This window comes from Patagioenas fasciata, chromosome 2 (assembly GCF_037038585.1).
Source record: "Patagioenas fasciata isolate bPatFas1 chromosome 2, bPatFas1.hap1, whole genome shotgun sequence".
Classification (NCBI taxonomy): Eukaryota; Metazoa; Chordata; class Aves; order Columbiformes; family Columbidae; genus Patagioenas; species Patagioenas fasciata.
Genome location: NC_092521.1, coordinates 148577117 through 148602050, shown reverse-complemented (window position 1 = coordinate 148602050; position 24934 = coordinate 148577117). Strand labels below are relative to the sequence as shown.

Genomic DNA, 24934 nt, shown 5'->3' with positions numbered 1-24934 from the left:
CTTTCACAAGACTGAAATTCAAGTGACACTGACCTGGTAGTAGGTATAGACTGCATAGAGAAACCTGATTAGATCTTCACTCTTTTTCATACAATAGTTCTGCCATATGAAACATATATATAAAGCAAAATAAAATACTGTAAGTTCCATTATCGGGGTCACATTATGACACGTATTAAAGCCTTACTTTGGCCTTACTGTATGATAGATTTTAATGACAACATAAATAAATATTTTTAGAAAGCTAAGAAAGAGTAGTTTGATATTTTATCAACTTCTACATTACATTTCAATACACAGTTGTGCTGCATATTCCCATCCTGAAGTGTGATGCTCATAGTTCTCTAGCAGTATGATTTTTATAGGTCTGACTGTAAGTATCAGGCACAACTTCTGTGTTTACAGTGACTTGTACCTTGCTGTCTGTAGTAACAGCACAGTGAAAAGTATTATAAGGGCACGAAGTATTAGACAGATATGTGTAGAAGCATTACATATGTATGTGTGTCTATATATACAAGCTAACAGAAGTGTACTAGTATAATCCAGTTTATGTTATTAGTGACACAGCTGTATGTGCATTTTTAGCTTTCCTCTATTATCTTATGATCCCTCAGAAAAAAATTCTCAGCTATTTACATTAAGTAAAACATTATCAGTCTGTGGAGGCTGATCTTATTACAAAAGACATACTGACAGGCTTTACTGATAACATAATGGAGGCCCTCACAAATAGAGAAAAATTTGATAAGATACCTGTTAAAACACTTGAACTATAGTAATGAATAATAGCTGATGTGTAGCCTCAAAATCTATTCTCCCAAATCTCCTCACCTTCACCTCTAGAAGCAAAAACAATGGGAAGACAATCTCTGTGAATTTCTATGACTATGCAAACACAATATTTTCCACATACTAAAATATTAAACAAGCTTTAAGAGATCTTTCTTCCATTTTCCTAAGTCCCAAACAAATTTCACATTAATAAAGTATTAATTTACAGAAGATATAAAGAAAAACGAAGCAAATAAAAACCTTTTTTTCCACCAATTGAAGGCTGTTAATAATGGATGTTTAAAAATCTCCTGCTGGCTTATTTTTTTTTTTTTAATAGACTACAATACAAGCCAAACTGTGCACTTTAATTCAGCTGATAAAAATCAGTGGTTTGCAAAAGAGTATCTGAAATCTGAAAAGAGAATTACCAGAGGAGAAGCTATTTATAAACTAGAATTCTCTGTGAAAAACAAATGTTCTGATATTCAGCTCTATGTAGCACTGCTTAAAAATGTTTTGTTCTGCTCCTAGCTTCATTTTACAACCCTAAGCAATATTTTTTTAATTTTATTTCTAAAACTTTTGCTACCAAACTCAGTTGAGCAGGCATTTCATCAGTGGAAAATACAACAGTTAATAAGGATGAATGGCTAAAGGATTAAAGCACAAAATTGAAAAGTTCTAGGTGGAAACAAGGAAACTCATGAAGTAATAAAAATAATTTTCTTATGTACTAAGTTAATGACCCAAGGATTAAACGTGTTTAATATTAGAATTTAGACAATCCTTACTGTAGAATCTCACTTAGCACTTCTACTTAAGAAGCCATTGTCTCATATCGTTGGTTCCGATACTGTCATTTTCCAACAGAGACAGTTGTTGAGGGTTAATCTAGGTGCGATACATATGTTGATATGCAGTTGATACCTGAAATCCATGCAAGGAATTTATACAGCTTCCAGGGTGCTCTAAGTACATACCAAACCAGAGATAAAAATGGAGAAGCCAGTTTGGGCTTGTTGACAATCCTTTCTCACCACAGGGAGAATCACCACAGTTTTGGCTTCCATGTGGCTGCACAGAGGGTGAGTTAAGGCACAGTTTAGTTCAGCATAGCTAGGAAGACATATGATAAATTTCCAGAAATCTGGCATATGATTTATCTGTGTTCTGCTTTGTTATCTGGTCTATTGATACAAAAGAACACACTACAACTAAACAAAAACTGGCCAGTAAGTTGTCCTATCCACAGGGAAATAACTCACTTAAATCCAAACCTTTCTTACCTCCACCACTTAAAAACAGACAAGTAAAATCTCAACCTCCTGCAGTTTACTGAATTCTGAAGGCTGGCTTGATGACTGATGTTTATTCCTGCAGTAACTGTGGTGTTGACATCAATACTGTAACTCTTGCATGAACCACATTAATCTGACAGACTCTAAAGGATATTTCAATATTCACATATATCTCACAATCCATTAGATATTAAAAAAAAAAAAATCTGTAGATTGAAAATATGACTTGCAGACCAGATGCAGACAAAATTTGCGTAACTTAAATATATATGTACTTTTTCCCTAAAAGAAATACAAAAGTCTGTGTGGGAATGCCATATAGTTACTACTTCCTCCTTAGAGATGTATCCTAGTACCTGATTACAGCAATAGCAAACATGAAAAGATCCTTCCAAGTGCTGAGAAAAATCCTCTATGTTTGTATATGTGTTTAAAATGCATGGAGCTTTCCAGATCAGTCAACACTGCAAAAGCTGGCAAGAAAAGTTCAAAAGTTCTTAATTTAGTAGTATTTGCTGCTTTTATGCATTCCCTTAGCCACCTAGCAACAGCACAAAAGGCATAATTCTTGGAGACATAAATTCACACTGGTTGAACAAGAGGGAAAATTGCAAACATGCAAGATAGCTGGACGGCATTGTGACACCAGGGAGCCTAGTGGGTAGGACTGGGTAGGCCACTTATCAGGACATAATTAGTACAGAATAGGAGATGTACGTCTTTCCTACATGACTTCTACAATGACACAGATTCTGAAATGCAGATCTCCACTATCTCCATCTTTCCTGCCATCCTCAGCACAGACCTATCTGTATCACAGTCTTCCTCACTGTAGTGGATGTAGGGAAAAAGAACGAAAACATTAATTAGTGATACCTGAATATATACATTCCACAAATCTCCAGGTGAGTTCAATTGGCCGTTACATATGACTGTTGAAAGCAAGCACAAAGGGTTTGAACATGGCTTTTTTTTTTTTTTTTAGATTAAAACACTTGAAAAAAAGATCAGTATTCAAGTGTTTTATAAAAAACACTGTACTACCAGCAAGGATGCATAAAAACTTATTGGGAATCAGTTGGTTTTGTGTAGCTTTGATTACTTTTTTTTTCCTGAATGGAATCAAAACACTCCTGAAGAATTCAGTTTCCTCTGATGCTTAGTTTTCTTGTATCTTGTACTTATTCTTAAGGACATCAAGTTTGCCTTTTTTGGAAAAGGCTATGAAGTTAGAAGCATTAAAAATTAAAAAGCAGCAGTATTATTCTATTAAGAACAAACATCTTAATTTCACAAAACTTCTCTGAATTAGAAAGGATATAGATAAACAGAAAATAATATACGAGATAGAGAAAAACTTTAGAAAAGAGTTTTCCGTAAGCAAATTCTTAAAGGTTCCTTTCCATCAATATACTGTATATTTTCTTTCAGAAAAAGCTGCATCTAATTTATTCTGGAGAAGAGAGTTATTAACTTGTCTTTCTATTCTCAATTTTACCCAACTCAGCATCACTTTTCAGATGGCACTTGGGTGACGGAAATATACGAAAAAATTTCTCTATGCTAGCTATGTATGTTTGTATATATATGTCTTCATAAAAGAACATACCTTTGACTTCTTTCCCCAGAGGCAAAATCTTATCATAACACTCCTTTTCAACGTCTTATCCTTTTGATTACTTATCATTGTGTTTGTTTTCATTCATGGTTACATTATTTTCTGTTCCTCCCCTATCTACAGTTGCTTTTGCATGACTACCACTTTCTTGGGTAAATATATAGGCCCTATATGGCTTTATCAACTTACCTATGTCAGAGTTCTACAGCAAATCTGAAAGAAAATTTTTATAAATAAAGTGAAATCAGTACCTACTTTTCTTCAGCAGTCTGTAATCAGCAGTGATTCAGCAGCTGCTGTAGCAGGAATCCTCCCTCCCCACAACTGAGGTGGGAATCTTTGAGAGCAGCAGGACAAACAGCTAAAGTGGAAACTGCCATCTTCTCCCATTATAAATAATAAATATAATAAATAATACTAAATTCTCTTTACTCATGAACTGGATATGTCTATCTTGTCAGTGTCTAGGCTTTTTATTTCTATCAAATCACAGGCTAGATGCTTCCAAGCATTTTATTTTCTTAGGTGGAAATACTATTATAATTCAGTTTTCATGACATACTGTGTGATATTAGAACAATCTCCTGACATTTAGTTTTTAAAGATAACTACCACTATTGTTTTTCAAAAATTCGATAAAACAGTACATGTAAAATTACATCCAAAGGCAAACATGTTTAGAAAAACCCCTACATTTCCCTCTGGAAGACATTGCCCAAAGAGGATGTGGAATTCCCATCCTTTTGCACATAAGATACTTGACTGCAAAATGCGTTGAACAGGTCTACTGTGGCATTAAAGTTCCATGCCACCTTGTAGGGCTTATCATCAAAAATATGTTATGTGTAGCAGCCATTAGTATTTTGAAGATAAAATCAGATTCTGAGAAATGTCTCAACTACCAAATAAGTAATTTTTTTAATGTTTGTGGAATACTATTTGGTTTTGTGTCACTGAGGACAAAATACTTTATTCATCTATTAAAACAGATCATTTGTCATTATAATAAAGAGTAGATTTTAAAAATGAGAAGGAGAGAAGTAAAAAAACAGAGGACCAAACAGCCTGTAGCTTTTCTAAGGGGCATAAGCAACAGTCCTTGCCTCTGAATAAATTATAACCCTGTAAAATCAATTACTTTTTAAAATATAATAGGGAACATAATCTTTTTCACTTTTATCACATAAAGCAAGTGAACAAAATAATTATATTTCTACATGTTGGGCCAAACCGACATTTAGATACAAATCTACAAAGATAACCTTAATTAATTACATATATATAATGACTCCTTGAAATTCTAATCTCCACAGCTCAGTTAACTAGATGGTACATTTAAAAACTGTTTCATGAAGATGTATTTCTAGTTTATAATATGATTGTTTAATTACAGGCCTGTGAATGCAATTACATTTTCTGCTTAAGGATGGAGCCTTCTTACACATCACACATTAATAAAAGCTCTCTCATTACACTCTTTAGTATCAGTCAGAGTAACTTCTCTGAAATTTGGTCTATTACCAAGTGTTTGTATAAAATAAAAAGATGAGTGTGATAATGAGCTTATTATACATGAGTTTTAGTACATTTTAAATATGAATACATTGTATTAATCTTGTATTGCTGTAAGAGTTAAATTTCTGTACTATCAGTGTGATAAGAATTTTTTTGTGTGTGTTCTCAGGGTTTTTTTTCAGCACTGGTATCTTTGAAGCCTCACCCTTCAATTTCAGTGTGTCACAAAAGCACTTTTCCCATCTTGCTTATTCTCATCAATACTCCTTTCCTATGTTTACAGAGATCTGTGGTCTCACTTGAAATAAACAAAACCAAAGTCAACAACCACCCACCACCACCAACAAAAACCAACACAAAACAAACCACTGGACAAATGACTGGGGAAAATACACATATGATCAAAGGAATAATGTTGAAATCAGATCACCAAAAGTGCAAAAGTCCTAAACATTTTTGCTCAAATTATCACGATTTTCATGTATGGCCACAGTAGTTACAACACTAGCCACTCATCTGCACATCCACAACAGAAGGGGACTCAGTCAGGACAAATAAGAGTCACATTTTGTGAAATGAGTGTCTATAGCATTTTAGACTAGAGCTCTATTTAGTCGAGCAGCCAAAGAGGATAGTCAAGAAGTAAAAAGGATAAGATAAACATATTTAATATGAACCCCAAGTACTCTCCTGACCAAGTAGGAGAAGCAAATGTAAATGGCTTTAAACCTAACTCAGAAGTCCAATATCAGAGAGGACCAGAACAGCCATCGAACTGTGTTTAATTCAGGAGGTAATCTAACCACCACATGCAAAGCACCTTTGCTCTACAGTTACTCACAAGCTCTTGATAAGAACAGCTACCACCCCATCAATAGTCATATTCTCAAATATTGTGGCCTGGTATGTTACTCAGTTCATTATGTGTCAGCTAAGAAAATCTGTTTTCAGTAGCGTGAATGGAAATGACAGAAACCTGGTATACCAAACCCTGTTACTCAGTCCAATATACACTGAAACTACCTGGACTTGTATCTGCTGTTACCTTTTCCACCTAGTCTACAGATACCTTTTCATAGAAGAATGTTAGAGTTCACCTTCCACCTTCTACTGAACCCTCTTAGTTACATACTACTGAAAGGATGTCAGGTTGACATCCTGAGTAATCACTTTATATATCTAGGTAACAATAGTGCACACGTGTAAAAATATACAGTGTCAAAGAAACTTGAGAAATATTAAATATATAAGTTATTGTCAATTTTCAATCTCTTCAAATAGTTGATTTCTTTCACTGAAGCAGCTACTGCAATTTCAGTCTGTTCTCATGCTGATGTATTAAACTACTTCAAGTAGTCTATAAAGTTAACTACTTCAACCCTCACGGAAAGGGTTGTCAGGCACTGGAACAGGCTGCTCAGGGAAGTGGTGGAGTCACCATCCCTGGAGGTGTTTAAAAGGCCTTTAGACGAGCTTCTAAGTGACACAGTTTAGTGTTAGAGTTAGGTTACGTTAGGTTATGGTTGAACTCGATGATCCTGAGGGTCTCTTCCAACCGAAATGATTCTATCATTCTATGAACATGTATTACTTTTCCAGTTTTCTTGAAAATAAATGACCTTTTTCTCCAACGCAAGTACATACAAGTCTTGGGTTTATGTTAGCTCATAAGATAGGTTATTTTAATTTATGTGTCTTTGCTCCATTTACCTATTCGGTATGATGTTTCTTACTGAATGCTGAGAAGTAACCTATTCTGTTCCAATTATATTTTATTTCTGTGGATAAAGAAACACTTGCTAATTTGGTTTCCTTTCATTTGCATGTCCTAAAATAAACTCCATTTCTATAAATCTCTGGTATATCTAAAATCTCAATTGCTCTCCCAGTGGCCTACAAGCAATTTTCTTGTTGTTCATTTGTTTAATCTAACAATTGTAAACTCCCTGGCTATTCCAAATCCCTTTATTTTCTGCTGGCTATCCATTTCATTTCATCTGCAACCTTCCCCTATGTTTTTAGCCTCCTTTCTCTCTTTCTGTGTCACAAGAAGTTTTGAAATAGTCAGCTTAATGAAATTCCAAGCTTCTGGCAGAGACCATTCTCTATTCTACAACAGAGGAAGTTCCTTGGGAGACCTGCAGATAATTAACAGTTTTTTTCCGAGAGCTGAATCAAAGTACTCCATATGGAAGTGCCTGTATTTCCTGACTGTGTTATTTATCACATTTCTTCAACCAGTAAAGGGTAAACTTGTCTTGAAAGATACAGATTCTGCAATAACTGAAATTTAGTGAGTTTCCTAGAGACTAGGATGCAAGCCTTAATGTTTGATCTTGACTAAGCCAGATACCCTGATAGAACAGTTACTTTTTTTCATAATTTGGTAAACTCTTCGGCAAGATCCACTAAAGTACATGAAGGACGCACTTTAAAAAGTCTCCTGTAGTTTCCCAGTGGGAAACAGAGTAGTATCTTGTGTAAATGAATCCTGTCAGATATCCTGAGACACTTTCTAAGGACTCATAGATTCTACATCAGAATTGCATACATTATTTGTATTTGTTTTTCACCATAGAGAATTTCCAGAAAAAATACAAGCATATATTTAACCCTTTTTTCAGCATAAGTGGAAAAACATTACCTCTTTCTCCAAATACGTGCAGAAAATAATGTATAACAGAATTACATCACAAGTTCAGGTAAAGATGAGAACATGGCCTGCTCTAAATCTCGTCTGAGATACACAACACCTGCTGCATATAAGGCATCATATTTCATAGAAGTGTGTGTTATATGTTGATGTGAAACATGACACAGAAAACTTAAGGTGTCAGGTCAAGAGGTTGTCTCATGTAGTAGTAGATTAAAGTTACAGAAAAATCTATCTGATAAACAATATTCTTCTCCAAATGTGTTTTAACTCAGCAACTGTAAATAAATATAGAGACTTTAAAAAATACACTTCTATTGAACGTCATTTCAGTTCCTGGGGAACAAATCAGCTCTTCCAACAGCACCTTTTCCCAGCTTCAGGCACAAATCAATCCCCAATGAAACTTACTGGCATAAGGGAATGTCATCTTTGATGATGCATCTTCCTCCATTTTTGCAGTATTCTTCAGGACAAACTACAAATATAGGAATGAAAATGATAATTTAAAGTTTCCCCCTTCACTATTGTATGTGTTATTACTGATTTTCAAAATAGCAGAATATTCACACCTGTCATTTTAGGTGCTTACCACTTCCGAAGACTCTCCCTTTAGACCAGGGGTGTCAAACTCATTTTTGCTGTATAATAGGACTGTATAAATGTAGGAGTAGTCATAAAATTACATTCGACCCTTTGAAGACAACCATGAGGCTGACGCGACCCCCAGTAAAAATGAGTTTGACACCCTTGCTTTAGACTTTGACTTGGTGATACAAGTATCAAGTCATAAATACAATATAGTCAATAAGCTCTGCTTGACCTTATATAAATCCTGGTGCTTCACTTGAACAAGCTTGCAGTTTTCTCAAGTCAGAGTTTCATTTGAGTCTAGAAATTGAGCTTTTGCCACTTACTAAAATAACTGAACTTATATTTATTTAGTACCTGCGTCTACTTTACTATTAATAGCTTTTTTACAGGGGTGATGAACAGACACTTACTCCTGTGTTACCAGCCTTCTTATTAAAGATGTTCAGAATTTTAACACTTAGAATTACACTCTGAAAAGAATTAGAGATATCAGTCTTGAAAAGGGTAAAGCTGTATAAGTCGAGTATGTCAGTGATACACTTGTCAACTTTTAACATCCCTTAACATGGATTTTCACATCATCACATTTACTTTTACTGAAGGTTAGTTTTACATCCCTACAGCAAGAAAAAGCCCAAATCTAAACCACTATTTGATCTATGTCATACTTTCATCAGGAAGATTCATGCCTGTTGTAACTGGATTAAGTTTTAGCAGAGGGAATACAGTCAAGTTAGATGGCTGCCTAAAGATTCAGTAGGAAATGACTATACTTTTTAGTTTCAAATTATATTTTTATGCAAAATTAAGTACCTGAGCAGCTGGACTCATCAATGCTGAAATCAATGCAGTCTGCAATGCCATCACAACGCTGGAAGATTGCTATGCATTGATTAGTTGAGGCACATAACAAAGAACCATTGAAACAATCTTTAATGGCTGAAATGAAAAGTAAAATGACAGTTATTATCAGCTATATTTCATTTCCTCACTGTTAAAAAACTACCAGAAAATTTGATTCGTACTATAGTATATAAACTTTCATCTATGTGACCTCTACAAGTTTTTCAAAGACATACAACTTTAGTACTGAGTAGATAAATCAGTAAAAAAACCCAGACCACAGGTGGTACAGAAGCTGGATTTTCCTGTTGAATTTGTTAAGGGGGATGTTTTTACTTAAAACATTGATAGAGTAAGCTGCAAAACCTCGATGAAAACCCATAAAAAGACAGCATCAAACAGTCATCTCTCATTCATAACCTAGATTTAATATGATGGAATTAATTTTTAAACAAAAATTTTAAAAAGATATTATATGCAGGGTGTTTCAAAAAGATGTACCTGATTTCAAAACAGTAGTGAATTCAAATTCGGTCCATCTCTTTAAAACACACTGCATTTTTCTTCTATTACAAGAACCCAAATACTAAAAGATAGTTAACATATAAAAAGTAGAGAAATACTATACTGAAAAATCTAAACTTGCACACCTTTTTTATTCTTGGGCATTTAGGAATATGTTCTATATTTGTCCAGAATAATTATGAGGGGTAAATCTTGCTGGAATAACATAAGCCCTCAAGTACTGAATCACTGGATTTCCTGGATCACTGTTCTACAGGATGTGCCTGATACTCTCGCAAACTCCTGTAGACTGTAATACAATTTTGTCATTTTATCTCACACAATGTTCTCTTATGCTGCCTTAAACTATTGTTTTTAAGGTCTTTTTTTAGGTAAATTAAGCTGAACTCTGTCACCATGACGCTAATGCAAATCAGAGGGAACTCTTCTGACTCCATGAGAGTTAGATATATTCACATTAGCTTGTGAGTTCAGAGTGGAAGAAAGAATCAAGGAAAATTAAAAATACCCCACTGTAGCATCTAAATTTCGTAATATTTCCTGTTCCTGGTCAAGAGCCAGTATACACAGTAATAAGTCTCCCAAGCTGGATGGGCAGGCTGCTGGAGGATGTATTTTTTACAGTCTCAGCTATAATTTAAACCACTGGTCTATATAGGGTGAAAGAGTGTGCTAAATTTAAAATACTGCAGTTCAATTTACACCACAACAATGGAGGCAAATCTAACCAGTTTTGATCTTGCCAGTCAACTCTTGCCAGTTTTGATATTCTTTCAGAAATATGAAATTAGTCATGTGAGTAAGGGCTTGTGGGATCAAACCTTTTAATTACATGCACTGACCATTTACTGAAGTCTGCAGAAAAAATTGTAGAAGAATACTAGTTTGCTGTTTTTCCAATTCCAAATCACGTTTATGAGAACTTTAAAGTTCTGGCTGATTTTAAACCATCACTGTACTGTTCTGCACATGCATTCAAATCAAAGTCTCTTCAATTGACTGGACAAGTCTTCACATTGCAGAGGGAGTTCGCTGGTAGTGACAGTTGGATAAAAGCAACACCAAGAAGAATTAAAATTTCCTTTTCTGCTCTCCATTTCCTTGACCATTCAGTCCAGTGGAACAGGTTGTGGCAGACTGAAAAACCCCACCAGATTACAGTATCACTGCACATTTGTAGCATATCCTACCATCTATCTCTTGTGATTGTCAGCTTTCCAGAACGTAATTGAGAGTCTCATGCCCTCTGCTGCACTTTCCTAACCAAATACTAATCTCATACTTATTTTGGTGCAATCAGACCAAATCCTGTACACCCTTTACAACTTGGGGGATGATGTCCCAATGTTATTTGAACCAGTTTCATAAGTAGTTATTTGCACACAAATACCCAGTCTGTAAACATAATTACATATTCAGACTAGGACTTCAACAAAAGCAAACTTGGAAATTTGACATAAAACACACTCTTCTTATGTGTTTTAGAACATTTTTGTCTGCACGTGTATTTTGAGGATGCTGTAAACTATGTGGATATAGAGTACTGCTTGTAGTTTGCCATATATATGACTGATGCAGAGATTTGGTTCCTGGGCTCTAACTTGCATTGGCGGTTGGTGTAAGAACAGAAGGTGTAACATAGCCCTTTATTACTTCCCCTAGTTCTGGACTGGCTGCTGGGTAAAATACAAGAAAGATTGATTTGTTTTGGTCCATTTATATCTATTGACCATCAGGTTGGTTTGACATGTCCCTTTACCTTGAACAAGCTTATTGCACTGAGATTTTTATATCATTTACAGAGGGAACAGTCATAGTAATGGATATGACTGCTGAATACTTTGCACAGATACAGAATTTCAGACAGAAAGGACAATGAACTAAGTTATTGGTGCTGAGGTAAAGAATGTTGAGAATACATTTTAAAAAAAAGGCTATTCTTTTACTGCACTTAAACTAAAATTGATATTGCTTATTGTTAACAGCGTTACAAGTAGCTTCAAATTACTCCAGCTAGTTATTTTCTATTTTCATGAGAGGCCTTCAAGTATTTTTGGGATAAAGACATTAAATGGAGGCAAGAACAACAGTGAAGACATGAAAGTGAAAACATCAGCTTTTTGCCTATATTTCAGTTTTCGATGTCCAAATTTAATTTGTAGAAAGGATAAAAATATCTCAGCCAATTTGAAAGTACATAATTTTTAATATTTACTAGGTAGCTGAAACTTACAGGACTACAACAGATACGTTTTGGTACATTACAAAGAACTGAGAAATCATTTTTTGTTCATTGCTATTAGCATTTCTGTCAGATGGTCTTGGAGTCTGAGAAAAATTAATATATATACCCCATTGGTGTTAATGTGTTTGTTTTCTACCCGATACTATTGTAATCAGGCAATTAAAAAAATATTAAATAGGTGAGATAAAGTACTCTTCACTAAAACTGACAACGAGAAGAAGGCTGGCCAAGTAGAACGTTTATAACTGGAAAACAGTTTCAAGATTTTATGGTTAAAAGCAACAAATAATAAAATCCATCACATTAGTAGGTATAAAACAGTATTAATATAATATTGTACAACATAACTGTTGAGTGAATTCTATGGAAAATTATGTCTGCATAAATCTCTATGTCATGCAGAAAAGCATCTATGTGGTAGAAATGGTGGTTGTAGTAGAGATCTGACTAATGCTTTTTTTTTTTTTTTTATTGTTTTCCTTTGTCCTGACCTTCTTTTAGGCTTTATACTTAATCTTTGAAAGACACAAGATGCATTTTGACAACTGGTCTTCATCACAGAAGACAACATTCTCTGATGAATCCTTGAATTCAAAAGCCAGAACATTTTTGACCACATATTGACACACTTAAATGAATGAAATTGCTAATGAACAGGGCACACACAAAATGGAAGGGGGCAGTAATTCCTATGCTGAAATTTTCTAAAATAAGCAGGAAATTTTACCTGCACCAAGAAAACCAAACCAAACCAAACCAAACCAAACCAAACCAAACCAAACCAAACCAAACCAAGACTTTGCTACTTAAAATTTGTGTTCATAACTTCTTAGAAAAAAAAAAAAATCTATTTCAATTTAAAATCTGAAAAAACCCACTCCTAAGCTGTGCTGTTATGACAGTACACATAAGTTGGAGTTACTAGCACAGCAATCAATTTTATAGATTATGCACAAATTTCAATAAAATAAATACAACTTGTGAGATATTTAATTTTTCTCTCTGACTTTTCTTTGTTGACAAACCTACATGCTATTTCACATGTTAAAAGTAGACAACTAGAGATGAAATGTTGCACTTTCATGGCATATACATTTTGATGGGAGAACCAGCTGGGACAGTAATCACCTTTTCAAATATTCCATTCCAAATGACCACTAACTGCTTTCTTTTTGCTTTGCCTGTAACCAGCATCTTCTTCAAAGAAGGAATATCAGTTGCTGCTTCTGTATTTCTGTCTTGTATTGTCAACACCTGCATGTTTATATAGTCCAAACTGAATTTTGTAGTAAGAATGTGATTACAAATTTGGCTAAGTTTTCCCAAGGTGTGCAATATCTATGGAGAATTTTTGTTCTTTCAATAGACTAGGACCTAGTTTCCCCTCATATCATGAGCATGGCTTAGAAGTCAAAGGCAATTAAACAATATCTGCATTGTTTGGGGAATCCTAAATCTTGTGGTCTTTGGATTTTGGGATTCTAGAACACATTAGCTGCTGTAGTGTGGATCTGGGATGTACATGTACTAGCATACAGCAGGGACATCTCTGATAGAGGAGACATTAAGGAGGAAAGAGTGCCAAATGAAGATTAATGAGGTTTATCTGAACTTAGGGACATGTAATATTTTTACATGCCTTTGGGGCATGTAGAATTGAAGATAAAGAGATACCTGTGAAATCAGGCCTTTTACTAACAAAACCACAGAGCCTGCTTCCAAATGAAAGTGCCTGGAAAGGCATGTACAGATAGTATACAAAATCTGTACTGGCTTTGTAATTTGTTAAAATAAATGGCATGTTCAGTGGCCTGCATTCAGTAGTTTTGATACAAAATATTGAAGAACTTTAATTTCTAGTTCACTGGAAACTGATACTTAGTAATTGTTTTGGTTCTGATTGGATGAAAAAGAAAATGTTAAAAAAAACTTCTACAGAATGAGAAGTTTAGGAAGAAATATTTTTATAATTAAAATGCCCCCCCCGCCTTTTTTTTTTTTTCTTTTGTCCTATGTAGCTAATTAGTTTGACTTCTTGAAATGAAACATTTTGCCTCAGTTAATCTGCCGATAACAAAATACTTTGAAACGGACAGACACTTTCGTGTCTATCTGAAGCTTTATGGTATCTCATTACAATTACAGTTCAAAGCCTTGTGTTTTGCTTGTGAGCCCTTTTCCTTGGTCGGAGTGGAAATTGCTGCTACTGCATGAACAGACTTGATTTCAAAATCCTTGAAAGGTCAGTACTGCTTTGAGTGTTACTGAAGTACAGAACTGCGAAAGTCTATTTATCTGTCATGATGTAATCAGAGATGAGGGAATGCAAACGCAGCTGATCGATCTATGGAAAAAAGTGGAAGTGCTTCCAATAATTAACAAAAACACAATGCAAATGATTTGAAGCATTTTTTTAAATCAATAGCCAGGGAGTAAGAATGCATAAGTAAAATTATTTGCAAATGTAGAGTGTTTTTCCAGGTAACACATTATAAGTGATACAATTAATGTTTTTCTTGATGAGAGGATAGTGAATTTACACTGTACTTCATCATGTTGCTCTGTTTCACATCACTGTTTTAGGAAAGTGAGTTAGCATCACCTTAACTATAACAATGAAAATAACTTACGGCAGCCAACTTCATCTTCGTTAAGGTGGCAGTCAGGCACACCATCACATCTCAGGAGGGATGGGATACAGCCTTCGGAGTGACACAGGAACTCTGTTTGCTTGCAGGAAACTGGAGAAGTGGCAGTAGGTGTCTCCATGGGACAGTTCATTTCATCACTTCCATCCATGCAGTCTTCAGCCCCATTGCATTTTGCAGCAAGGGGCAAACACTGCTGCACATATGCACATGTAAACTGGTCACTGCTGCAAGTTGGAGGGTGTGGATCAGCAGGTCCTACAAGAAAAACGGATATTTATTGATTCTCTTCTTTCAGTAGTTATCTATAATGCCTCTGAGGTGAACATAGGGACTGCTAGGAATGCAGCTGATCCTGATTACTAAACTTAAAAAAAAAACCAAAAAAACTTGCATAAAAACACAGCTCCTAAGTACAGAAAGCACTACTGAAAACATCATATTAACTCCATAGTTGTTGTTGTTGCAAGATTTCCTTCTAAAGTTTAAATTCAGCACTTGCTGTTACTGCTTGTGCTGTGTATGTATAGAAGGGTCAATATCAAAGTATTAGAAAAACTTATCTTTCATTGTGTAACAGGAAAGGGTTAAAATAGCCCTCAAGCTACAATCTTCCTCTATTTATATAATGAATGGGTGAACAAAATCTGGATCAACACAGAACTTCATTTAACAGAAAGGTATTATAAATGGTAAGGGCTGAGCTCTCAGCAGAGCGAGAAAAAGATTTTCATAAAGTAACTAGAAGGATTTTTATATCAGGGTGATATGGTTTATTATCACTCTGATTCTGTATCTTAGCTTGATGTGATTGAGAATTAAATCAAAGAATATAATGCATAAAAGTTTCCAGGGTACAAATGGAAAAAAAAACAAGGAAGTATTTTTAAATTTCAGACTTTGATTCAACTGACAGCTGACAACAGAAGAAATATCCCATACTTACCTGCATTGCTGGAAAAAGTAGTGGAAAAAAGTTTCTGTGATACCTTATACAAATGATTTTTTCTCCTGCACTTCAGTCTTTCTTCCAATGAAAATGATTACAACAGATTTTTACCAGCAGAAGCATCAGAACTGTTTGTGGAAACTGATGTATAAGAAGCTGGCTATGCTAACGCTGTGTTCTTTACACCCATGGTGTCTCCCATAAAAGCAATGTGATGATTCCTGTAATTTTTGTCTTATGTACTGGGGAAAAACCAAAACAAAATGAGACGAAACAAAACAAAACAAAAAACCCAAAACCAAACCAAAACCAAAACCACCTCTAGAATTTAACTCTATGTATTTAATCTTTTCTAGGTCAATTTGCCACAGGTGATTATAAAAAATATTATGCTTGGTAGAGACAAAGAAAGACGAATTAATTTCACCACCTCTGTAAAGAACAGGAGGAGTTGACTTGCACTGAAGCAGAGCAGACCATGTGCAAAAGTTCATGGGTGGGTTTTAGTTTGCCCTTTAAAACAGTGCAAGAATTGCTCTCTAACCTCATTAGTCAAAAGCTGCTGCTACATTAAGGCATTATTTTACTACTTCTAGTCCACTGGGCATAGCAGTATGTTTTTATATTTTGTGATACCAGGATGGGGTTTTATAGCAGGAGAACTTCGTTGGAACATGCTCAGTCTCTAAAATACCTGCATCATGAAAAACAATAGTGTTTTGTACAAGAAAATGAACTGCTAATGCATTCAGATAAACATAATAGTAGTATTTTACCATCGTGTTGCTTGTGGAACAGTTTCAAGGAAAAAGACCTCAAATTGCTGCCTAACTTTGAATTTGCTAACTTTTGATGTTCATGTTGACTTCATGTCAGAAAATCAACACTGGAAAGCTTCATACAATAGAATATTCTTGACATATTTTCATACCACTAGTGTTGTTAAACTCTATCGTGCAACTAGAAAAATGTATTTCATACACTGGATATAATCTAAACATGAAAAAACAATAATGGATTTTTGTACAGTGAAAATAATAACCTACTGATCTTTTGGCTTGTTTGTACTCAGAATTACATCATAAATCCCTTGAAGACATGTATTTTTAAATGGGACTGAAAATAATTTTCATTATATGTTTTATAAACATATTAATATAAAAAAAAATCAGTAATGCTACTTCATCTGCATCTAGTTGGCGGCCAGTCACTAGTGGTGTCCCCCAGGGGTCATTGTTGGGTCCAGTCCTGTTTAACATCTTTATTGATAATTTAGATGTGGCGATTGAGACCATCATCAGCAAATTTGCTGATGACACCAAGTTGGGGGGCAGTGTCGACCTGCTGGAAGGCAGGAGGGCTCTGCAAAGAGATCTGGATAGACTGGAAAAATGGGCTGATTCCAATGGGATGAAGTTCAACAAGGCCAAGTGCCGGGTCCTGCACTTTGGCCACAACAACCCCCTGCAGCGCTACAGGCTGGGCACAGAGTGGCTGGAGAGCAGCCAGGCAGAAAGGGACCTGGGGGTGCTGATTGACAGGAAGCTCAACATGAGCCAACAGTGTGCCCAGGTGGCCAAGAAGGCCAATGGTATCCTGACCTGTATCAAAAATAGTGTGGTCAGCAGGACAAGGGAAGTGATCCTTCCCCTGTACTCTGCATTGGTGAGGCCACACCTGGAGTATTGTGTTCAGTTCTGGGCCCCTCAGTCCAGGAAAGATATTGAGGTGCCGGAGCGGGTCCAGAGAAGAGCAACAAGACTGGTGAAGGGACTTGAGCACATGACCTATGGGGAGAGGCTGAGGGAGCTGGGGTTGTTCAGTCTGGAGAAGAGGAGGCTTAGAGGTGACCTCATCGCTCTCTATAACTACCTGAAGGGAAGTTATAGCCAGGTGGGAACTGGTCTCTTCTCCCAGGCAGTTAGCAATAGGACAAGGGGACATGGGCTTAAACTCTGCCAGGGGAAGTTTAGGCTGGATATTAGGAAGAAGTTCTTTACGGAGAGAGTGATCAGGCATTGGAATGGCCTGCCCAGGGAGGTGGTGGACTCACTGTCCCTGGAGGTTTTTAAACTGAGATTGGACATGGCTCTTAGTGCCATCATCTAGTAAATGGGCTGAAGTTGGACCAAGGGTTGGACTTGATGATCTCTGAGGTCTTTTCCAACCTAGCCAATTCTGTGATTCTGTGATTCAAAAGTCTTATGAAAATGGTGTTTAGATAGATGATTATAGATCACATAGTAAATTTATTTTTGAATAAATGAAAATAAATTTAGATTTTGCATTTCTTTCCTTCTTTGTTCCCAAATTTTAGTAGATAATAATAGTAGCATATAAAGATGTTAGACTTGGGTTCATCATGAAGAATTTGCATATAAGGCCATGATTCTGTCAAGATAACAAGGAAACAGACTGAAAGTCATTGGGAATATATATATTTCTCTCTTTGTTGATATAAAACTGGTACTGCTAAAAATAGAGCAAATCTTACAAAATGGATTGTTTTTAATGAATTATTTTATATTTTTAGTTTGCACTTGCTCTGGAGAAAAAAAAAAGTTTTAAAAAAGTACATTTATATTAGATAGCATTTTTTTTTCTTCTGTTTTTTCTGACCCTTTTCCTCACAGTGCTTAGGTGGCATTTAGGTAGCAAATATGACTTAAGCTGGAGTCAGTTCCACTCAGGCATGCACTTTTCTAATTGAGTAGTCCAGATTTAGGTTTTTTTTGTGTTTGTTCTTATGCAGTGGAAATTAATCCCACGCAGTTCCAATACAATGTACTATCCTATGGTTACTTGTTCATGTTGCAGAAAAGATTGCTTTTTTACTACATTTGTGAGCATTTTTGACCCAGTTTATTTCTCTATACCTGTCCTGTTCGTGATAGTTTGCTAACAGGTTTCTACCAAGCTTTGTTCTGAAAATTAAAATCACCTCTCAAACTCAATAATTCTTGAATGTTTTGCTTGTTGTGAATCTGTTTTTGAGTGTTAAAATATCTTCAGGCTTTGGTAGCTCTGATCAGTTTAACCTTATGGTCCTTATCATGTAAAGTGCTTGTGTCTGGAAATGATCTCATACTAAATTCGGTAGTTAGGCAAATGCTTGAATGCTTTACTAAAAGGAGCATTTTAAAATTATTATTATTTTCTATCATGATTCCCTACCATTGTTAGAAAATAATGCCTAGAAAGAAATCTTTCCTGAGTTGCATACTCAGTACTCACTGAGAGCAGTGAAAATGTCTCCAATCTATGCTGGAGGTTAAATTAGGGGTAAGGTTAACTAAGGGTGTTGCTGATGTTCATTTTATGCTTTCAGTACATCAATAAAAATCCAAAGTGATACCTTGAAATGAGCAAAATAATTTTAGATCCAAATGATAAATTAAATGAGAATATACCTCAAAAACCATAAGGATATCACCTTGATTACTAACTCACATTATTTATTAATTAGTTCACATCTGCTTGCTTTCAGAAGCAATAGGAAAATTGTGCTCTAGATAATATTCTATAAAACATTACGATTGCTGTGATTCACCAAAACTGTACAATAAGTAATTCAATTTATTTTCTTTACATAAAATAGTTTTCTTAATTATAAATTAAATGTCCCTGGTAAAAGTTTTTGAAAATTTATAAAACATTAGTCTGTATATAGCTAACATTTAAAACTGACTAATTTAGAAAATCATTAACTTATTCCAACTCAAAAGAAATCTCAAGCAACACATTAATGTAAATCTACTTGCATTCAAAGCTGCTGTCTATGTAATTATTTATATTAAGCTCATCATTGCAGTATTTGCTACTGACATGTTTTATTCTAAAGAGTGGCAACATTCATTCTGCTTTCTTGCCACTGGGAAGAGTTGAACTAAAATGTTAACACTGCGATGTAGTTTGCAGTGAAAAATGAGCAGTCACTAATGGGAGACTCATAAATACTCTCCGTTGTGCTGAGTTATACAGGGGTATTCTCACCTGACTCAGTTGTAGAAACTAACTTTAAACTTATGTATATAAATGAATACTTCATCCACTCTTGTAGATATATACGAAGCTTATGTAAATAGCAGCAGCTGAAGTGTGTTTTTTCGATCCAAATTGAACTCTCCTTTTGTGGCCCACAGACCATTTCTGTCACTTGAAATCATTAGATTCAACAGTCGCCTAATACTAGCATGCCAAAAAATGTTTCCCTCACCTTTTGCCAACTGCAGAAAAGATGTTCCCAACCCAGCACTCATTTGAGTGTTGTGTGGCTCTCATTTTCAGACCACATTCAGGAGTGGAGGAGATATTGTACAGGTTACTTTTGTAAAAAGCAGGATCTATTTGAAGCTGTTTAAGGATTTGGAGATAAATCTACTGAAAATGATGTGTTCTAAGGAACACAGGATAAAAGCTTAGCTTTCTGTATCCAGGCTGCATGATCATTGAAAAGCAGGAATGGAGATCCTCAGGAACACATTCAGTATTTTCACACAGATGAAAAGCAAACTAATCAAAAACAATTTCAGAGAAAATAACCTTTACTCTGCAGAGAACTTAGTCTCCATTTAGATCTGCATGAAAAATAGCAGCAAATTGTTGATGTTCCATTATAGCTAAAGGAATCATGAGCACACGTCCTTTTTTATTTTACTTTGCACTCAGTGTTTTATTTTACACTTATTTTTACCTTGCATATGGCAAATACCCAAAATTAAAGAAAGGGTTTAAAATGTATTTATAAGGTCTATGTGTACACCATAAAAAAGAGGTTTTAATTAGGTTCTAAAAAATGACATTTTAATTCAGTCCTAATTCTTTAGGAAACCCAGTCATGCAGCTGTGCTGGGTGAGTTATAACCTAAGGACCAAGAAGTGCTAACCTACAAACATCCTCACACTTTGAAAAGAAATTAGGGAGTTGATGTAGATACAAAAAAGCAAAAAATCAGACCAGTGTATAAACCAAACCAAATTTGGTAGGTACTGCTTAATGAATTGCAATAACCACAGGTTATATACCTGTGTTTCATTGTTGTCAAATAAAATGCATGCTTTTAGATAATTTTTTTTTCAACATGTTAACCATCAAAACGTCAGTTACACTAAATAAAGCTCCTGAGCTGATGATTTACATCATGAAAAGTGTTAAGTCAATAAGTGCTCATCGTCAAGGACATAATTACATATTTGCAGGATAGGGATTTATTAAATGCTTACTGTTGTCTGATGAACACTTCCTGTACACATATGCTTTGTTGTACTACTGTCTTTGTCATCCATGGAGTGTACTGATCCTGTACCCTGACTGTATGCCAAACTTCACAGGTTGGCACTGTACATGTTTTGCCCATGAATCACAGGAATTCACTCACCAGAAAGCACAGAATTGCTATTACCTGAATGCTAATCTAAAATAAATGTTTGTATTACACAGCCATTCACACTACCAGAAACAGACAAATATGCTTAATTTGAATGAAACAACACCTCCGTGCTATCCACGTATTTTCCACCTTTCTTGTTCAAACACCAAAATCTCTGGCACAGAGTATGTCTCCATTTATATTTATATATCACCTGTAACAGTGAATTATAATTAAGAATAGTAGACACTGGCATTAAAGTCAACACCAGGAAGCATGAAATAAAGTTGCCACATGCTATTATGCAGCATTAAGTCAGTTGTATCAGAGTTTGCTCTGAAGTCCACTTAGGTAAATGGAATAACTCATATTGATTTTAGTGGGCCTTGCATCAGATCCTTGAAAACTAAGAACCTGTCTGATATATTTGGATAAGTATTTCACTTACTAAACCAAATGAAAACAGTGAGCTTATTAACTGTAGTTAAAAGAGGCCAAAAATCACCCCCTTCAATGGTTTTCATTAGACAAGAGTATAAATTAATTAGAGGCCCAATCCAATGCATTAATTAAGTTGAAATAAGTGGCAGTCCTCTCACTTTAGTAAACATTGGATCAGGGCATAAAATTAGCCCATTTAAGGTGGCTGCCAGAAAGTAACCACGTTAAAAAAATTAACCACACTAAAGGTGTTCAAATACTTTAACAATCTGTCTGTGAGTGTTTATCAATTTTATTTTCTTCTAGAAAATAAAATGCTAATTTCAAAGCTTGTAAAAAGACAAAAAAACACAAGGAGAAGCTGAGTCTGGCCAATTGAATCTTTAAATCTCTTTCCTTTGTGAGAGCACAGAACTATGGGGTAGGATGCTGAAAAGGATCCCAGAGACCCTGTTACAAAACTGGAATTAACAAAAACAGAACTGGGCATAATGTTTTCAGAGATTTATATGTCTGTGAAGTATTTATTTTAAATGATTATGGTTTTCTCACAAGCAAACAGAATGGAAAACAGACAAGTTTACTGCCAGTAAAATCAAGGTATGATTTATAGTTTCCACTCAGAGAACTACCACTTCTGGCTGGAATACACTAACTACCTGTGACAGAAATATGACAATATTTGCCATATCTCTGCTAAGAACAGTCCAGAAATTGCTAGCTACATTCACTATTGTGATAGATTTATTTCTTTGCTTATTTATTAGGAGCAATGAAGAAAACTATGGTAAACTCTAAAATTTCTGAGATAAATCTGAGCTTGTGATTTACTCTTATTTAGGAGAGGGGTAAGTTTTACATAACAAAGAATTTGAGAATTTTCTTCTCTCTAAGATGGAATAATGAATCTTATTAAATCCAAAAATTATTTCTTTCTATCCCTCCAAGGAAATATGTTGATTTTTATGAGCAAACTTAGCAAGGCAAAATACCATCTCTGTGATTTGAGTTTTGCTTGGGGTTTTTTGGTGTAAACAGATGGGTTTTGGAAGTTCAATATTTATGAAATTATTTTCATCCACTATTAATAAATCCAAAGATTTTTAATTTCCCAAAAGACATCCTGCTTGAATCAGAAAATTTTAGTATTCTGTACAGGTATAAGAAGACAGAGAGAAACTGAAAGATTTGGACCAAGGTATTATATTTATTTAAACATATGTAATATAATTGCATTCAGGACTTGTAATTAATTGTGCTAGTTTATTTAGTGTAACTATCTCATCCTAAATTTATTCCCAGTTTCCCTTCCTGTGAAATCCGTGTAAAATTGTGGCTTCACCACCAGCTAGTTCTGTGCACTGAAGGATACTGAAACAGGCTGAAAAATCTAAGGTACTCTGCCCTGGATCATAATTTTTACCCTTTCAAAACACAGAAATGCCCTATGTCTGCCAAGCAATGAGAATCTAAAGCATATTCTGATTAGTTTCTAGGAGAAACTAATTAACTAGAGAAACTATTTGCAAATATCCCGAGTATCTTCAGTCGTCTATCACTACTAACCTCCTTTTCCTCTTCCCCTCCTTTGTTTTTACAGTCAGTCTCCCCCTGAATCTTCTCTTGCTCTTGAGGATAGAAATTCCCTGAGCTCTCAACCTGCGAGATATTTCTGCTTCACTGCAAGCATGAGCAGACAAGCTAACAGTGATTCCCATGGCTCTGCAAGTTAAAAAAATCAGAAGTTAAGTCTCCGCTACAGAGTTTTTCCCAGTGATCTAACACTGCAGTATCAGCAGCTCCAGTAGTTAACCCTTTCAGTGTCTCCTGCATTCAGTCTGTGGGTGTTTCAGAGATGGATCATTGACCTCATCTCAGCCTCTGTCAGATGAGTTTTGTTCTGCTGCAGAGTTTTCTCACTGTTGCTTAACATGCACATGTGCATACTCTGATGCACACCCTTCAGCAAGAATTTCTCTGCACCACTGGGCTATTTTTTTTTTCACAAACATCACATGCAAAAAAACCGTGCACTTTTTGAGTTGTTGTCTCTTCATTAGATACAGGTGTCAGTTATGCTTTTCTTATAAGATCGAGTGAAATAAGATCTACCAAAAGTACCAGAGAGCATATAACATTATCTGGATGGTTTCTAGACTGCTTGGTTATTTGGCTAGTTTGCCCGTAATGCTTTTGCTGGCCTGCTTGTTTAGGGGCTGTGCAAGAGAAACATTTTGGCCTTTTTATATTTTGCTTTGTGTTTCAGTTCAGAATTCTTTCTTTTTATGATTTGGAAACCAAAACCATTTTGGACATTTCCAATCTGATAGCCAAAATTATAGAGGTTACTTTCTTTCATTCTCTTTTTAGTTGGCAGGTAGATAGCATTATGTAATAAGAAGTAATTATGGAGGTAATTATCAAATATTTTTGAAATAGTCACGCACTGTAGCTGTATGCTCTATAGAAAACTGCTTCATAAAGATAAATAATTCTACATTCGGAGGGGTATCTGAATAATGTGCATGGAGAAAACAAAATATTAAACTCTCTTACCAGGGATTTCACTGTATTGGAGAAAAGTAGAGGGTACTCTGAATAAAATAGTATTCAATAATGTGGTTAAAGATCATGTCATTGTATATAAACACACAGATCGTGTTGTGAAGCAAATGGAAGTCTGTGACAAGACGAGCAGGAAAGGTTTATAGACAATCAATGTTCAAAGAGCGTGTTCCATGAAACAGAGATAAAATAGGGAGAACAAGTTTTCAATATATGACAAACAAATAAATAATGACTAGCCAAGATTTTATGAAATTAGTATTTCCAAGCATCGGTACCTTTGCTCTGTGATTTATAATCTGAAATCACAATGGGCTTTATTTCTGAAGAATGGCTACTTAATGTTTTGTAGAAATTAAATACCATATAGCACCTAAAATTATAATAGCACAGACTAGTGGTTGATTTTTAAACAGTGACCATTAGCTCATTATCCACATGGACTTTTTTTTTTTTTACTCTTTCTTTATGCTATCTATGCTATATGGAAGTATAATTCTTTTACCACGTTACTTCAGTGAAAAAGTATTAGCAACAATCTTCATTCTGCTACATTTTAATTATGAGCAATGGTTTGAGACAGTTTATATTAGAAGATGTCAGTGATAAAGTCCATTTCCCTCCACCTCGAATAATGAGAATGGTCTAGTTCTGGTCCATGGGACATGCTGCTCAGCTTGGTGCCTGAACCTGCACGTTTCATACACTTTTGGTATGACATTGCATATGGATATTAGACAAGGCCTAATTCTGCTGGTTTTGGAAGTCAATGGAAATTGGTTTGCTCTGAAAGAACTACTTCAGTATTGGGTCTGTCAGGCAAATGTCTGTTGTGAGATCTGAAACTGCAACATGGAGAAGTTTTGAAGAAATCCTACCCACCAGACAGAAGAG

General features: G+C 35.2%; 1 protein-coding gene across 1 annotated transcript in view; it reads right to left on the bottom strand.

The window, feature by feature from the left end:
* The window catches only part of MALRD1 (MAM and LDL receptor class A domain containing 1), a 296432-nt gene that overhangs the window by 32189 nt on the left and 239309 nt on the right, over nucleotides 1-24934 (bottom strand). The window contains exons 35-37 of the mRNA XM_071805517.1: nucleotides 14699-14974; nucleotides 9269-9394; nucleotides 8274-8339 (exon numbers count right to left, since the gene is read on the bottom strand). Coding sequence (XP_071661618.1) covers nucleotides 8274-8339; nucleotides 9269-9394; nucleotides 14699-14974 — 468 coding nt within the window. The remainder of the gene's footprint in view (nucleotides 1-8273; nucleotides 8340-9268; nucleotides 9395-14698; nucleotides 14975-24934) is intronic.